The sequence below is a fragment of the Lepidochelys kempii genome, chromosome 6, assembly GCF_965140265.1.
Source record: "Lepidochelys kempii isolate rLepKem1 chromosome 6, rLepKem1.hap2, whole genome shotgun sequence".
Lineage (NCBI taxonomy): Eukaryota > Metazoa > Chordata > Testudines > Cheloniidae > Lepidochelys > Lepidochelys kempii.
Genome location: NC_133261.1, coordinates 107,284,193 through 107,302,384, shown reverse-complemented (window position 1 = coordinate 107,302,384; position 18,192 = coordinate 107,284,193). Strand labels below are relative to the sequence as shown.

The 18,192-nt window shown below is 34.5% G+C and overlaps 1 protein-coding gene across 3 annotated transcripts in view; it reads right to left on the bottom strand.

The window, feature by feature from the left end:
- PAPOLA (poly(A) polymerase alpha) overlaps positions 1 to 18,192 on the bottom strand; it is a 95,174-nt gene that overhangs the window by 47,562 nt on the left and 29,420 nt on the right. For 2 of the 3 annotated variants that reach the window (XM_073349598.1, XM_073349599.1), the window contains exons 4-14: positions 17,519 to 17,600; positions 16,846 to 16,955; positions 16,412 to 16,465; positions 14,907 to 15,018; positions 11,777 to 11,866; positions 11,533 to 11,671; positions 9,825 to 9,897; positions 8,049 to 8,169; positions 6,974 to 7,058; positions 1,736 to 1,789; positions 677 to 796 (exon numbers count right to left, since the gene is read on the bottom strand). In XM_073349598.1, coding sequence (XP_073205699.1) covers positions 677 to 796; positions 1,736 to 1,789; positions 6,974 to 7,058; positions 8,049 to 8,169; positions 9,825 to 9,897; positions 11,533 to 11,671; positions 11,777 to 11,866; positions 14,907 to 15,018; positions 16,412 to 16,465; positions 16,846 to 16,955; positions 17,519 to 17,600 — 1,040 coding nt within the window. Of the gene's footprint in view, positions 1 to 676; positions 797 to 1,735; positions 1,790 to 6,973; positions 7,059 to 8,048; positions 8,170 to 9,824; positions 9,898 to 11,532; positions 11,672 to 11,776; positions 11,867 to 14,906; positions 15,019 to 16,411; positions 16,466 to 16,845; positions 16,956 to 17,518; positions 17,601 to 18,192 lie in introns of those variants that run through there. The other variant, XM_073349600.1, reaches the window with a different exon arrangement.

Sequence of the window (18,192 nt, the reverse complement as noted above, 5' to 3'; positions counted from 1 at the left end):
GCAATTTTCTGGCCAAAAACCAACCAACCAAGCCCAAAACACAGTCCTAACAGTCTGGAAAGCAAAACAACAGAATCAGAACTTGCCAAACATCCTAATGTCAGTTTTGAAACATGTACTTGCTTTCTTCCTACAGGTACCAGACATTAGTGTTTCCTAAAACATTAATCATTGGCAAGTTAAAAAACAAAAGCTATTAGCTATAGATGTATTTCAAATCTCCAAATCTAACTAAGCTGTCATTTTGGCTGATAATGAAATCAATAAGAGACTGAGTCTGTGACTCTTGCTTGATTCTCAGTGCTACTAATAAAAGCATAACAACAGACTTTGGTAATAGTCACTCAGACAATTGAAGCACAAGAGGGGAATACCAAGGTTAGTATTATAGCAACTTTGCACAGTATATATTGTGCTAATTAGTGAAGTTGTATCTCTCCATTAAGGTATTACTACTGCTACAAAAGTATCTGTGCGCTAGCCAAGTGATTTTTATGTAAGTGGATGCCAGACTTTACCAATAATTGCTGACAACTTAAGTCATTAGTCAAGTTTACTTTTAATTAAATGTTCATCCATTTCAGTAATGGATTTGAATAATGTAAATTGTAAATTTTCAGTTATCTGCATAGAATGTCCTTCAATTATTGCATTAAAGAGTGAGGATTTGGCTTACTTGTCAGGATTTTCCTTGGGTGCTGGGAATGACTGAGGATTCACGTGAGCCAGTGTAATGAACTCATTCTTTTCCAAGCTTCCAACTAGAATTCGGATTTTTGACTCCACCAAGCCCACCCTAAATGAATAAAAAAACAAAAAAACACTTACTAATAAGTGGCAGTTTAAAAATACCTGAAATACAACTACACACTTCTGGGAGGAAAAAGCCAAAATGTTCTGGTTAAACCAATATCTGGAAATACCAAGAAACTAAATACTCGGCCAGACAAGCTCACTCCAGACAAATATCCTAATATTACTTTCCAACAAAGCCATGTAGCTTTGTTCAGTGGAATTCCACATCATCTTTTCTTGAAGTCATGACGACCTTGTCCAAATTGCCTGTGCCCAAAATGACATCAACAATGAAAGATTTTCCTGGGTGTAGTAATTAAGTTACTATGCATTGGTAAGTCTTCAGAAATCAAATAATACCCTAGCCAGGAAAGGCTGAAGGCAGAAAATTGAGAGAGGAATGAATTTGTATTCAGATTAAGGTTTTTTGGATTTTTTAAAAAGCTATTTTACTCTAATGCCTAAACATGTGAAAAAAAAAGATGTATCTTTTGAAGATTCAACACCTCCGCTGCTTCAACTAAGGTGAGAGAACTCAAATATCGGAGAACCCCGAATAAAAAACAGAGGAGAGGGAATGAGATCTAGCTATTCAGGCCTTCTCCATACATCATAAAACTCAAGGTAATATCTTTTTAAACCTTTGCAGGTCCTTTTAAATAGAGTACTGCAGCCAATAATATCCTCCTTCATTCTGTTTCCTTAATGAATTTCTGGATTAATGAAAGAGAGCAACATTATTAATTGTCTTCATCTATTTAATTCCAGAGCACAGAATCTTCACCCACGACAATGTTTTAGACCCATCAGGCACTGGGATTTCTACCCAGAATTTTTTCCGTAATATATGTATTACTTGTTCATTTACATCTCAGGTTGGTTGGATAAAATTATTTTGTAATTTGAGGAATTAAAAACCCCCAGCATGCATGATACTCACCATTCTAGTCGCTGTTTTTCTGTTGGTGCACTTGCTAGAAGTACAATGTAATGCCTTTGAAGATAAAGACAACAGGCTATTCTATTTATGTCTGACACTGGACATTCACAGTTATTAACATCCTTATTAGTTTAAGCTACAAATGCAGACAGAAGAATAAAATAAAGAGCTTAAACAATCTACAAGAGGCTGCAGAGGAGTCTGGTATTAACAGATATTTTTTCAAAAAAAAAATTCAACTCACATTGACGTCCACAGCTGCATTAATATCAACAAAAGGGTAATAAATGCATGGCAATGCAGTAGCTCTTAAGCCAGAATCTCAACTAAGTGCGACTATGACTTAAATCGCCAATTGCAGAATGCTACTCACTTTGTGGAAGCAAAAGAAATAAAAATAAAAACCAAATATTCAGAGTGCAGCCATCTGGTGTTTTCGTCACAATTATCTTTTTCTCAAGACATAGCTAGATGACTGGTTTGACACACTGGTTTGAGTATTTTATCAAAAAGGTAAATATAGCGATGAAAGGTAATACAAGTATTGCCAACTTTAAGAGGTTTTCCAAACAATTTTTCCTGAAGCCTCCTAAAGTGTCTTTCCTCTCCCCATTAATCAGAGGCTTCAGGATTTACTCTAGAATAATCTACTATACTCACAGATTTTCAATATATTGAGTCAAAAATCTCTAACTGCATAAAAATCCAAAATATTTTTAATGAAGGAAGAACTAGAACAGTTAAACTCAAGGGAGGTGGATGGGCAAGGGAACCTCATTTAAAGACAAGGAATGAATTAAATTTTGGTTATTTTTTAAAAGATTAATGGAATAATAATTTCAAGAAGATCTTGTAAAATGATCTCAAAAGCTGCACTCTACATGCCTAAGACCTAAACCTGCAAAGATTTGGACAGGTAAATTTATACACTGAATAGGATTACTCACTGTGTAAAATTAATGCATACCTAAACCTTTTCCAGATTGGGGCCTAATTTTTTAAGGCCAGTAAGATTAGGAGCTATATCATAGTGTATTTCATGGTTACACACAGATTTATTTATCCACTATCTTAAAAAAAAAACCAAAATACAAAACCTTCTGTCCAGAAAATTGCAAGGTCAGTAATAGTGAAACATTGTGATACAATTCCGCAAAATTGTAGGAAAACTTGCAAGTCCACAAGTCACTAGAAAAGTAACTCAAAACCAACAGATTAATCAATATGCACACACATACCTTACCTAGGTCTAAGGGGGAAAATGGACTAAAGTATTCTGGACTAATAGAATTCAAAGGCTTGTACTTTAAGAAACGAAAGGGGGAAGGGAGGAAGAAATTTATTTTCTTTTAAAAAGTGGCTAAAATGAAATTTTACTATAAGATTCATTTGGTTATGTTAATATTATCATGAAGCACCTGATGCAAAGAAATGTTCTGTCTTAGTAAAACAATTTTATCAGTTTTTTAAAAAATACTTGAGAAACCACTAATAAGTCGTTTAAATTCCACAGAACTAAAATATTACTTAAAAATGTGCAGTGTCACAGTTACAGACAACAATTGATTCTTTTCAGAGTGCTGTTCCATGAATTCAGCAATGTTATTGCACCCAAATTCATGCACCTGAAGCAGAAAATAAGGGTCTTTTAAATATTACTACTACATTATCTGACTTTATACTCTTATGTAATTTTAATACCAATTCCGCTTAATGAGCACTAGATTTTTTAAATTTTTCTACTTGACACACCAACAGGATCTCTCACAATGGGAAATGAACCTTAGTAGTAAAAGATTTTTATAGTGAAGTGGACATACTTCTAGGTATTTAAAAACATTAATTTTCTAGTGATTAACAAAGCTGCTCTTCAAAGGAGCTTTAAAGGCTTTTAAGAACAATTCTATGAAAACAGCTTGATAAATCTAAAATCCTTGATTGGTTAGTGAAGGATGCTTCATATTCCGATTATAAATCTCTTAAACAATTAAACCATCGTTACTGAAATCAGGATTTTAAATAAACTCAAGTCTATTAACTGTCCTTGTTTAGACAGGGTCAGTGAACGCAGATTGGAATTGAAGAGGAGGAGAAGGAAGGGAAATCAAGATAACCAGGATTTTGTGATTTTTAAGGAAGGATTTTGTGTTGCATAGCAGGGTGAGAAATAATTTAATCACAGGATATCGAGTATTTCCAGCTTTCCAGTGAGAGAGTATTAGTTTCTAGCCACTGGTGCTTCACAAAACATTGGATCTTAAAAGTTGTCATGGGTCCTATGACTAATAGCAAGTAACATCTTATTGTAATTTTCAATCCCTGATTTTCTTACATAATTCTTTTAACTTTACAGTGTCTTTGGTGCTTTACCATGAGGTTAGAAGAAAATAATAATCCAGCTATTACAACAATTTTTTAGCAGTGACACCACTATTGGGAAGTACAGTATATACCTTTCAGAAACATTTGAGTTTTCCTCCATTATGCCTCTTCCTGAGCAATTTTTTAAAAATCAAGACTACTGAATGAGGATTTAGTGAACTGCACTCCATTTTAAATATCCATAATCACATAAAAAGCCAAAAGCCATATATCCTGTTGTGCCTCTTTTATTCAGAATGTTTTGGAAAAAATATTGTAATGAACAATTGAGGGTACCGATCTGGACTTGCCTACTTTAAATAAGGTTTCTCCAAATCTAGGTTTAGTTATATTGAGTTAATAAATGTAAAGTCTTATTATGTGCACAAGATATATTAGTAAGTAAAGTACTCCTTTAAAGTTTCCTTTTTTTTTATTTACTACAACTGATTTTGTTTACTGAAGTTTGTACAATGTGTTTAAAGTCATTGTATATGGAGAGTATTTTATTACCACACAGTTTTTATTTTTAAACGCTAATATGGAAAGAGTCCATCACTTTTGTCATGTAACTACATTCAGATGTTACACCATGTTGGTAACTTTTTGTTTGTTAATTTTTGTATGAGCACACCAGATGTGATGTTTTCTGTTGTCTCCTTAACACAGTTCTCCCATCTAGAAAATGGAAACAGTAACAAGTGCAAACAGCCTGAACTCTGGTCTCTCAAATTTGAAGTATTGGCAACTATTCAGACAAATCAGACAATCTTTTCTATTTTGAATCCCCTGCAATGCAGGATATATAGTAACCCCCGAAGTTCTCTAGAATATTTGGAATTCACTTAAATTAAACAATCATTTGAGAGAAATTAACTGTCTATTCTGCTGCTGATGTATTGTTTACCAAGGTAATTCTCATTAATAGTGATACACATTTAAAATCTATGCATTTATGGGGTAAGAGTCAAACAGGTTTGATATTATTTTAAAAGGTGAACTTCAAGGCAGGAACCATGTCATCTTGTGTCTTGTAGAGCACCAAACATTTTAAAGTTTCAGCAATAAGAGGTTTGAACTGTACAAGGATAATAACCAAGGCTGAAAGAAATCTAGTTTTTAGATCAAAAGGTTTGGCCAAAGTAGCACAAGTTTCTTATTATTATTTCTTATTATTACTGATAATGCATTTGTATTTAGAGTTATTAAAAGTGACTAATCAAAGTTTTAAAAGACTAATATTTTTCTTTTATACATTGTAATTACTACTTTCAAAGTCCTCCCAATTCTGAATATTAATAGGCTTCCATGTACCACTCCATTGTCAAGAAATTAGGAAGTCAGTCATTTTAAGTAGAACCTACAAAGCTTGTGCACTCACTGCTTGCAGTGACTACATCCACTGCTATGTTGCTGTAATTACTGATGCCGATGCACATGCCAGGATATAAAACTATATTAAATAGGTCTTATTTCAAGTCAACTCAGCCCTGTTAGTGTCTGTTACCTTCAAAACTGGGAGAGAGCATTTGGCAAACTGAAAGGGGATATACTTTCAGCCTTTTTAGAGGGCAGTGCTAACAACAACACAAGAGTGAAAACAAAAATTCACTTTCTAAAAAATGAAATCACCTTACAGTGTCCATTAAAAGCTTTCAAATTGAATCTCCAAGATACAACATAAAAGCTGTTCAGGTGTTTTAAAGCTTTTATCATCCAAAAGATACAGAAACAAAACACAGACACATTATGATGGTCATCAGTCTTTTTTTTAATGGGGGAAAACTGTATATTTCAATCTTGTTTAGATTAATACATAACCACCCAAAACAGGAACAAAACTGTAGAAAATATTTAATCTTAACTCCAAAAGTGGGTCTCCAACAAAATTGAGGGCAAATAAAATGTAGTCCATATATTTTAATAATCTGTATTTATTATAAATTACATTTTTCAGCAAATCCAGTATACATTTAAACAAGCTTCTCCCCTACAACCACAACATACCAGTAGGAACCCTTAAAATGTCAGTTAAACCTCAAGAATTCATTTCCTAGATTTCTCTTAAAAATAAATGTTTAAGGATAAAAATTCTGCAAACTTTTCCCTAATGTAACGACATTACACGGCAGTTAGAAATAAACTAGCTGCAATAAAGATGAATATATTCTGAAGCCTTGATCAGCTTTATTTCTTACTGAGGAAAAACTAGTAAAAACTTTAGTCGATTGAGCTGCCAAATGTACTAAAGGATATATTTTATTATTAAAATGTATGTTGTTTACCATTATGGTAAAAGAAATGCATCTTTCTAGTGGAACAGTTTTAAATATCTACTTTCTCGGGCTAATTTCCTCAAAAAATATTTTGTTTGTGGAGAGGCAGACTTCATTTTACTTGACTTGATTTTGGGTTCTATCAACAATAGCAGCTCACTACCACCACCTGGAACATTCACCAATTGGTCAAACCAACTTCTAACTCAAGTATCCTAGTTTTAACCTACTAATTCTATAGCTCTCCAGTAACGTTCTGCATATCTGATCATAGTCTATTAGGGTGATCAATTATACTATGGAAAAGAAAAAAAGCAGTATAATTATGTTATTTAAGTCTCTTTCCTATAAAAAATGAAAGTACTGCAAAACTGATCTCAAAATTAACCAGGAGAAAAACCCTTCAACAAAACGGAGAACTTTCAAGTTTTTTTTTTTTAATTTTATTTTAAGGATATAGCACTTTAAAGGTTTCTAATGGAAGTGTTCAACCATACTTAACGCTACTGATGCAAGTGCCTGTCTATAAAGTACCATTTTTTTTTTTTTTTTGTAAATGATAAGAAACTTAAACATGTCTGCCATGCCATAAAATACATACTTGTACTTTTGAAAGAAGTTTGGAGCTTCAAAAAGTTTGGACCACTCTGCCTTACTCAGCAAAATTTCATCTGTGATAGCAAGACCTGAATTATAAAAACACATTTAAATCCTTTTCACACAGTTGATCCACACCAAGTATCCACAAAAACAGTCCATAAACTAAACAAAGGTTATTTCAAGTTAACTGCTAATTTGCTCTTTTTTAATCCAATGGTCGTCTCATCCAACAAACTTTGCTCCCAGTGGTATTTTATATGTATCGTCATCAGCTACTCAGTGTGTGTTGTTACAAAGTTTCTTAGAAGCTTAATTGGACCAGACTATTGTATTGCAAAGCTCTACTACACCACCAGAGAATTTTATTCTCTTCTGGTTCTTGTTCACTTTCCTGGAATAAGGCTGAACATGCCGCAGAGGAAATGTGCTAAACCCACGAAGGAAAGGAAAAGGTTTTCCTTATAGGGCTTAAATCCTCTTTGGGATGAGGGTTACGTGTTGGGACAGATGACTGTTAGAAATGGGAAAGTGAGCACAACATCCTGATGAGAATTATCAGTATTTCCCCATGTGCATCAAGGCCTTGCCTGGCCAAGACTGTCTCAGTAAATGTCCTTTGACTGTCAGAAGGTTTAACTCAACTGAGGCAAGGTACCATTCTCCTCATTTGCTTAAACAGCTAAGCATCCTGCCTCCTTAGCACCACTAGCACATGCCAGCAAAGACGACAGAATTGCACTGTAGTCCTCCACATGGTAATGCAGACTGTAAGACCACTGGAACAGCCTAGAAAGAACCAATTGTCAGGGTATGATTCCCACTTACAGAGAATGCTACTTTCCAATTAATAATGATCAATTTCTGGAAGGAAGAAATGGATTATTTATAAATATTTATAAATATCCATTAAATTTCCAAGTTACAGACAAAATATGAAGTAAAGAAGACTGACTGATTCAGTTGCTTTAGGAAGGATGCTTGTTGTCGTCAACTAATTATTCCAAAACAATGTTGTGCCTATGATGGAATTATTTTAAAGTCTTTTGGAATATATAAGAGCATAAGATAATACTTACCTTGTTTAAACTCCTCAACCATGACCATCCGTGTAGAAACGGACACATTGTAGGTAGAGTTCTGCTGTGGGTATGCTGGTGTAATTATAGGCATAAGATGGTACCTATCACTGGGATTTACCTATATATAACAACAGCCAATCAGTTTTCTTCAAGCACACACAAAATAAAAAAATTTGGAATTCTCTCTTTGCTAAAATGAATCTTAAATTCCAATGTAACAAATGAGATCTTAGTATACAAATTAGACTGAACAACTGTGCACAGAAGTGGAGAATACTCAAGGATAACATCTTGTCTGCATATTCCTACAAGTAAATTACATTGTGGAAGTTATTCCAAACTCAAATGGAACAGAGAAGATCATAAACTATCAGCATGCCTCACTATCGATACTGGGTAGTTTTAAAAGCTAAAAATACCAACTGAAATAGATAAGTGGTGAATTTATTATTACATCTGCAATGGAAGCTAGCCTGTGATCATACTGAAACACGGGTACCTCATTACCACTTGAGCATCTTGGACACCTTCAGAGAAACAGCTGTGTTGAGACCCTTTGAAATATGATGTCTGATTTATTCCTATAACACTACTGAAAATAAAGAGCCAGTCTAAGAGGAAAGGCTCTGGGCATCCTGAGGGAAGTAGCTCTTGTGTTAACATATCCTTTATTAAAAAACAGCACATGGGGAAATAAAAGAAGGAAACAGCAAAGACAAAATCACATTTAAATAACGTTAAGCTAGTGATCTTGTGTTTTGTCAGGTTGTAAATTTGAAGTTAAGGTTCAAACCCTGTCCTTAACTTACCCTGTTTTGTTTAGTTACTACAGCACATATGGTTCGTAACATCACACACTGACCTCAAACCCCTACAACAGGAACAATAGGGTGACTTAAGAACATTGTTTTAATCTTACTTTACATCACAACCCAGACGTTATTTAAATGTAGACTTTTGTCAAAGCAAGCGGAAAATGTATTTAAAAACATAGGTCATGCAGTACAGCTTTCAAGCCTATTGTGCTCACACTGGCTCCCCCCCCCCCCCCGAAGATGAACCCTAAGAACATTTCACTATTGGTGAAATAGTACATTTCCTATTTGACAATACCCCCTATTTACACCTTAAATAATAATGGTTTTATGTTTAGCATAGGATGTTACTCTGAGTCCTTACACGTTTTTCAACTTTTAAAGTGAAAAATATAAATCATGAAGATGCTACGAAGTAGAGAGGTCAAAATTATGGTAACTGAAAGAAAGGCAAAGTTAGTTTTATTTATTTATTTATTTAATATTTGTATTCCCCTTTGGTCCAAAACACAAAGGACATATTATTGCAAAATTTACAACAAATGTACCACAGCAGTTAAAATACAATTTTGAAAATAAGTTAATCACCCAGACAGTGAAATGTCATAAAGAAGTGTGATCTATGTTCTAACAAATTGCTTTAGTGTATGTATCTATTTATATAAAAATTGTACAGGGAGCATTTAGCAAGCATTTATTTAGATCACTTACTGCTGAAGTTGGACAAAAAGCACAGTTACTAAAAAATCTGGAGTTTAGATGTAGTTTACAGAATGTGAACTAATTATGTTCTGCACAGTATGGAAGAATTATAGATGAAGTTACCAGAAAGAAAATGTAATATCCACACATTAAGTTCATTTATAATCTAAAAATAAAGTGTCCCTGGGTTTCTTTAAGCAGTTGATTTACTCTACTGTACAGTGTAATTTATACTGGGAAAAAATAATACACTAACCCTTGGGTCCCATACAGGCAAATTAAGATTGCATTCTTCTGGCTGTTTCAATAGCACTGGATTTGGCCATTCCCTGTTTAAAAAGATTGTAGCACTGAATAAGACTAATGGACATAATGACTTATTCTGTAAAACACACAATACTTTTGAATGTGATCCTTCTTCATTTTGCCCTCCTGGCACAGCATCAGATGATTTTTTTTTCTCTCTTGAAGTCAAGTCAGTCTACTGTTGGTTTTTAGTAGCTGAGCTAACGACTTTACATGGATTTATAACAATTTGCTCCAATGCATCAGCACAAAGCAGTTTGTGCCTCTTAATTAAGGGAATGAAAAAAACAAGTAGCTGTAAAGCAAACTTCTTTAAATTGCTCTTCAAATATACTCAGACTTTAAGGTCAGAAGGGACCATCCTGATCATCTAGTCTGACCTGCACATTGCAGGCCACAAAACCTTGACCACTCTTGTAATAGACGCATAACCTCTGGCTGAATTACTGAAGGAATCACCTCTGCAAAGATGTACTACTAATTCTGTCTTCATGCTAGTTCTGTTCATCGACAATCTAGAGAAGAAACTATCAGTTGTGACTATGGTACACTGCTGTATGATTAGTTACTATGAACTACATGCATTAAATTTAAAGGTTTTTCCCATCCAGATTATTTAAGAAAAAGCATGCCGAATGAAACACTTTCTAAATGAAATGCAACACTTCTTCTCTTCAAGATGCCCTTAACCCTACAGAACACCGCCAATTAAGACGTACATTTAATAGTCTAATAGCCACCAACTAGGTTTTCTTTAAATTAGTATTATAAAAATGAGAGTTACCTGCAATGGGGTTTTGCAATATTTGTGCATTATGCTCTTGGGCACGGCACATGATCAACAGTTTTTAAAGTCCTCACATAAAACTGGCAATGCATATGCTTTGAGTGTACAGTACCCTATAAAAAGGGGGTTTCAATCAATCTGCTGAATCAGCATCATGTGACATGAGGTCAACAACTTTCTATTTAGGAATCAACCCCCTAAAAATACTAGAGACTATGAAGCCACGGACTTTCAGAAAAAGTGAACAGTAATAATGATCTTCATGTTAGCAAGTTAAAGCAGACATGCTGAATTTAGTATCTAGTTGTCATTTTGTACAAGGATTTTAGAAAGTCTCCCTCGACATCTCACACGAGGGAACACATAGCTCAAGGTTACAGATACAACCCTTCTGGAAAATTTTAGGCAACTATTCTCTGCAAGTTACATGTTTTGCCAAATTTACTTTGCATTTTAATGAACAATCCCCTTGCATACTACCACCATTCCTTTAATGTCTCAGAATATACAATAATTCTTCAACATTTTCGTGCTCTTTCTGATTTAGGACTATGCAAGGGTCACATCTGAAAAGTAACAGAGGTCCTGAGTTACCACAAATGTTTTAAAACCTTCCAGTTAAAAATCTGCAAAATTTTGTTGTGTTTGTGGTTTTTTAAAAGGCTAAACAGTAGTATGTCATATAACCTTTAACAAAAGGCTATGTTGTCTAGCTCATCAGATAACACAATTCACTAACACGGAGGCAGCAATATACTTTGTAAACTACCAACTTAACCTGACACCAGCTGAAGAAATGCCATAGAAACAAGACTAAAATTCAGTGTCTACAAACAATTTTATTTTAGTGTAATCTAAAATTAAAACATACCATTTAGAAAATACCAAGAAAAATTTATGTACAAGAGTTGATGCTATTGCATTTGGATAAAGCTGGCAAGTTCTTGCTACTAACATAGCCCAGGAAACACCACCAAGGAAACCTAGTATATTGGAATAGATGTTGTGGCCTGTTGATGCAGGGGGGAAAAAGACAGAAGAAGAGAGTTAGTCATCATCATCAGTTGTCACTGATAAGAATTTATCGAGAACCTGTTTTCTGAGACTAAACTTACGTTTTGCCCACAGTTTGATAGCTCTCAGTGTTAACCTGAAGTTGTCGATGTTTGGTACTAGATGTAAAATTTCATCGGTTACCCTGCAACCTGGCCAACAGAAAGCACCTGTTACCTCTAATGGTTAACGATAAAGAATCTGCCCTCACCCCACCTTCAAATCTAACAAAGATCAGCACAACAAGAAATTACATTTCACACTTGGCTCACTTATGTTTTGAATGTGAAAATGGTGTTTGCTTTTAATATATTTTCATATGCTTTTTATTATGTTGTACAGCAGCAGCATTTTGGGGAAGAAAGGATAATTCATATAAAAATTAGGGCTGTCAATTAATCGCAGTTAACTCACGCAATTAACTCAAAAAATTAATCACACTTAATCACAGCTGTAATTGCACTTTTAAAGAATAGAATACCAACTGAAATTTTGGAAGTTTTTCTACATTTTCAAATAAATTGATTTCAATTACACCACAGAATACACAGTATACAGTGCTCGCTTTATATTATTTTTTATTACTAATATTTGCACTGTAAAAATGATAAAAGTGTTATTCAATTCACCTACTACAAGTACTGTAGTGCAATCTCTATCATAAAATCGCAACTTACAAATGTAGATTTTTTTTGTTACATAACTGCACTCAAAAACAAAACAATGTAAAACTTCAGAGCCTACCAGTCTACTCAGTCCTACTTCTTGTTCAGCCAATCGCTAAGACAGGCAAGTTTGTTTACATTTATGGGAGATAATGCTGCCTGCTTCTTATTTACGTCACCATAAAGTGAGAACAGGTGTTCGCATGGGCGTTTTGTAGCCGGCATTGCAAGGTATTTTACGTGCCAGATATGCTAAACATTCGTATGTCCCTTCATGCTTCGGCCATCATTCCAGAGGACATGCTTCCATGCTGATGACGCTCATTAAAAATAATACGTTAATTAAATTTGTGATTGAACACCTTATATAGTAGTCTTGGATGATGACTCAGCACATGTTCATTTTAAGAACACTTTCGCTGTAGATTTGACAAAACACAAGGACTGTACCAATGTGAGATTTCTAAAGATAGCTACAGCACGTGACCCAAGGTTTAAAAAACTGAAGTGCCATCCAAAATCTGAGAGGGACGAGGTGTGGAGCATTCTTTCAGAACTCTTAAAAGAGCAAAATTGCAGAAACTACAGAATCCAAACCACCAAAAAAGAAAATCAACCTTCTGCTGGTGGCATCTGACTCAGGTGATGAAAATGAACATGCGTCAGTCCGCACTGCTTTGGATTGTTTTCAAGCAGAACCAGTCATCAGCATGGATGCCTGTCCTCTGGAATGGTGGTTGAAGCACAAAGGGACATATGCTAAACATTCGTATCTGGCACGTAAATACCTTGCAATGCTGGCTACAAAACTCCCATGTGAACGCCTGTTCTCACTTTCAGGTGACATTGTGAACAAGAAGCGGGCAGCATCATCTACTGCAAATGTAAACAAACTTGTTTTTCTGAGCAATTGCCTGAACAAGAAATAGGACTGACTGGACTTATAGGCTCTAAAGTTTTACATTGTTTTGTTTATGAATGCAGTTATTTTTTGTACATAATTCTATATTTGTAAGCTCAACTTTCATGATAAAGAGATTATACTACAGTATTTGTATTAGGTGAATTGAAAAAACACTTTGATTTTTACAGGGCAAATATTTGTAATCAAAAATAAAAATACAAAGTACACTTTGTATTCTGTGTTGTAATTAAATCAATGTATTTGAAAATGTTAAAAGCATCCAAAAATAAATGGTATTATACTATTGTTTAACAGTGCGATTTATTGCACTATTCATTTTTTTAATCGCTTGACAGCCCTAATAAAAATTAATACAACATACAAAAAGGGTGGTACCTGCATAACAGCAGTGTACAAACACAACAGAAATATGAAGAACAGAGATGTTGCACACAGACTTCTTATAACTAGGACCAGATTTTTATGCAATTCATTGCTACGGAATTTGACATAAAATTGGACTGCAGAATATCAACAATAGTGTTGAAAAATTAAGCTTATAGCCCTGATGGTTGTGAAATCTTCCAAACATGAACCGTTGCAGTGGTGAGTTTGTAAAGGAACAGCATCAAACAGCTCAGAGATATAAACTATACCATTAACTCAATGGAGTACCAACTCTAAAGCTTATGGATGCATTATAGTACTTTAACAGCTTCACCGATTTTAACAAAACTTCTCCAGTTAACGTATGGTGGCAACTATTGCTGTTTAACTCAGGGAGACAGCTAGTTGGTGGGAACCAGGAGTTCAGGGCCCCTTCCCAAGACATTTCACACAAGCAGAAGGCACAATGGTGCTGAAAATTTGAAGGCCAAATAAAACTGACTTCAATAGAACAAGGAATACTGTCCTGATTACATTTTTATTCTGTACTTAACTGAATAAAATGCCTACTTTTTAAATTTACTTGAAGCAGTCAGAAGTTCCAATTTGCCACAGAAACCAAAGAGCCCTCACTTCAGTTTTTATGCCTATTTTGTGACAAAACATGTGACCCTGAGTACAGAGTTGCAACACAGTTGCATTATATAAAAATGCAATTTTCATCTACACTTACATTTTGAGATGTCAATGAAAATGCTTATTTCACACCTCAGAAGTTAGATCAACTATAAAAACTTGCCAAATTTACTGAAGGTCTGACAGGACCCGGCAAGTAATCCTGATACTAGAAAGCCCTCAAATCAGTAGTGTTTTGACATTCCTATTTTGCCATGGAAGAGACTGCTAAATTTATTTCATGTATAAGTGGCTAGTGCTCTTGGTGAGAAATCCACAACCAACCCAATTTCAAGTTTCTAGGCTTTGATGTTTCAGATATGATTTGACAAGAAGGCAAAAGAATCTGACTAACAAAAAGAACAGCCAATTTTTCAAAATGTCATAATAGTATTGGCTTGGACAAGTTACTTTAAATCTTGGCAAGTTGAGCCACCATGAGTTCACTTAAACTTTGCAACTCAGCTACATACCTATTAAACTGCCTCTCCTCCGCACACACCACTTGAAACTAACTTGACAGAGAAATGGATACTTAAAAATTCAAAGTTGTATACATACCGTTAAGACTTCGTATGCATCTAATGTCTAAATTTTTAAGTAGGCTATCATCTCGAAGGTCCAAATCCTCAGGAATAGTTTGCAGTGCTAATCTTGCAAACAAAATATCAATCTAAAAAAATAAAAAAACAAAAAAACCAAAAATTGACTTTTAACCCTCAATCAAGTTATTTAGTGCATTATTTTAATCAAGTTTTCTACCATGAAGAAAAAGCACTTATTCCCTTTAGGGTAATAAATCTCTTTCCACAAACTAAATGGCCTAAGCCTGAATGTGTTTACCCCTAATAAGTGTTAAAAGAAATGCTCTCAGCATCCGCCCTGCTTCCTATGATATTACCTCAAAGTCAACTCTAGGATGCAAGAAACGACCCAATTCATCTAATCTGAGGTTGAATAGGGAAACCGGTCAGAGTCAGTTTTCCTTGCAGATACTACTGAATTGCAGAAAAGAAGTGAATAATTTGCCTGGCACTGAACTTGCTGAAGCTTACATGTTACTAATTAAGGCTATTGATTTCTCATGGCTATAATTCCCGTGACTTTTAAACTTTTGTTATTTGTTTAAACAGAAAAAAGTCACGGTCTGAAATCCTGGCAAACCATCAAATGAATAAGTTTGCATGGTTTGTTGAAAAAGACACGAATTTGGCACTATATGTAGTGTCGTGGCATACATATTTTCAGCGTGTTTAAACTGTAAGTATTATTAAATAGATTTGATAAAAGATCTCTGGAGGCAGCAGAGTTGGATTATCATCAATAAAGGAAGCTGATGGGTTGATAGGTGGTCAGAGAGGAGACTACTTTTAAGGGATGTAAACCTCTCACTCCTGTTTTTTCAGTAACTAAACTGAAAATACCATACCTAAGATATAAATCTAGCAAACTATCTTTTACAAAATACTATGTTCTCTGTTTTTAATACATCTTATCTTGATTACAATTGCTTGTGTCCATACAATATCATCCCCTAACAACCAAAAGTCCTGTAATTTGTAAGGAATGGTGCTGAAAGACCATGAATTTCTGGAAACCCCCACCATCTCTGTTAAGAGCCCTAGAAAAAGGCAACCACCACGCGCAAAAAGTTGTGTTTCATTAAAGTAGGTAAGCAGAAAGGGAGAAACCAAAAGACCAAGGCAAAGACAGGAGCTGGCAGTGTTGTTCGTAGTAGAGTGAAAATATTGGGACCAAAAGGATCACCTTAATTTTTGAAGTAATTTTGAGTTTGAAGACTGGACAATTAAGGGTTAATTTTTGCTAGTACTAATTAAAAAAAAACATAATTTTTCATTGACTTGCAGACAAAGAGTACTCTATTAGTACTAATACTTGCAACATTCAAAAGGTAGCTTTGTCTGATCAGCAGTTCACACAAGCAGGGCCCTTGACATATAACTCTAATAGGAATTACACACACATCATGGGGAACCTTAGAAGTGTTAACGTTTTGATTATGATTATAGTAAAACAAGACTCAAAGACAGCTGGCTAAACCTTACCTCTATCCCATCAAAACACAGTTTGATAACTGGGACAAATGCCTCTTCAACAGCCTGGAAAAATAAACATTCAGTATTATTTTCAACATGGAAAAGAGTATCCACAAATAACACAATGACAAATTTAAATGATTACTTCGGCATTAGAATTTATATTGACATTTCTTCTCCTTCAGACTCAAAATGATTGCAATAAATAGAAGTAACTGACAAAACTTAATACACAATAGAAGTTGGATGCTACCATTTTAATAGATAAGTTGTGGCTATTTTCAGTTCATGTGAACTAAAACCGTGGCGTGAATCTTGTGGGATTTGACTGTAGTCTTTCCTACTCTTAACAGATGTAAACCACTTTTGCTTTACTTATTCTGTTCACTAATTTTACATCATCATTAGTGTCCTAACAACTCTTTGTTAGAGGACCAACATACCCTTAAGTCTTTTACTTCTTCCTGTAGTTTCAGTTTTTCATAAAATGAGGTGAAAAAGTCGCTCCTGTCAACATGCCTTGGTGCAACACATAATGCATCAATATCAGCTCCTAAAACACATGTTCATAAACACCATGAGGCTACAGACACTCTATACAAATACACAGAGAATACTAGCAATAGCCTACAACATAACATTCTAGCAACAAAGGAAAATGCAACAGTCATCCTTCATACAGCTATAATCTAAGTACAAGATATTTCAAGATGTGCTCCAAAAGTAACAATGAATGTGTCTTTTTACAACCACTGGACACATTGAAAATACCTACATATATATCTTTGGTAAGGGAGGTTTACAAAAGTTTTCAGTAACTGTACATTAAAGCCCCGAGAATCCAGATATACCCATTCCTCGTACAAAAAAATTATATGCATCTCTATGACTTCAGCCGTTCTCCCTCCCAGACCTTGAACAGAAAGGGTTCAAGGTATCTTATTTTGAACTGATTCTCCCTCCTTTTAAGGCATTATATGAAATTACATACTTACCATAGCCACATGATGCTTCAAAACCAAAGTAACATTTCTAATGTCTTACCTATGACATTTTATAAATACTTCATTAGGTCAGATATATAATTTTTTTCATAATTAGCAAGGTAAATTTTACCTTTTGTGTGCACCCCTAGTCGGTAGGATCCAAATGTAAAAATTTTTCCTCCAACATTTTCTATTACGGATTGTGGAAGATTCTAATGGAGCAAATATACAACTAGTTATTTTATAAGCAAAGTATATTCAGACAATGGACAACAGTTACAAGAGAACATAACAATGCAAACAAAAGTAATTCAGAAAATAGATGTTAAATTGCATAGATTAAAGCTTATTCCTGTTAGGATAGTTTGTTCTCATTTTAAATAAATACACCAACACCCAGAAGTTATCCAATCAATTCTAGGTCACAATAATGGAATTTGGTGGCAGACAAAGGTAATAATTTGACACTCAGGAACCATGCATATGACGTGACAAATATATATATACACTATAGTGCTAGAAATTTGATTACACTAGTTGTAATCATTTGGTTACCTGTGAATCAACAGTCAAAAGACAGTTTCTGGACACGGGGTGTTCTGCTTAAGCTTGCTGTAGTAACTTATTTAGCACATTTGAGACAGAGAGGAACTTAGTCTATTGCATAAAGACTGAGGTGTATCTAATCTGGTGTGCATGAAACCATTAATTATGTTTACAATATTATATGGTTATTTCCTTCAACTGTGATTTACTTCTAGGAAACTTACTAAATATAAATGTATCCAAGACAAAAATCATCAA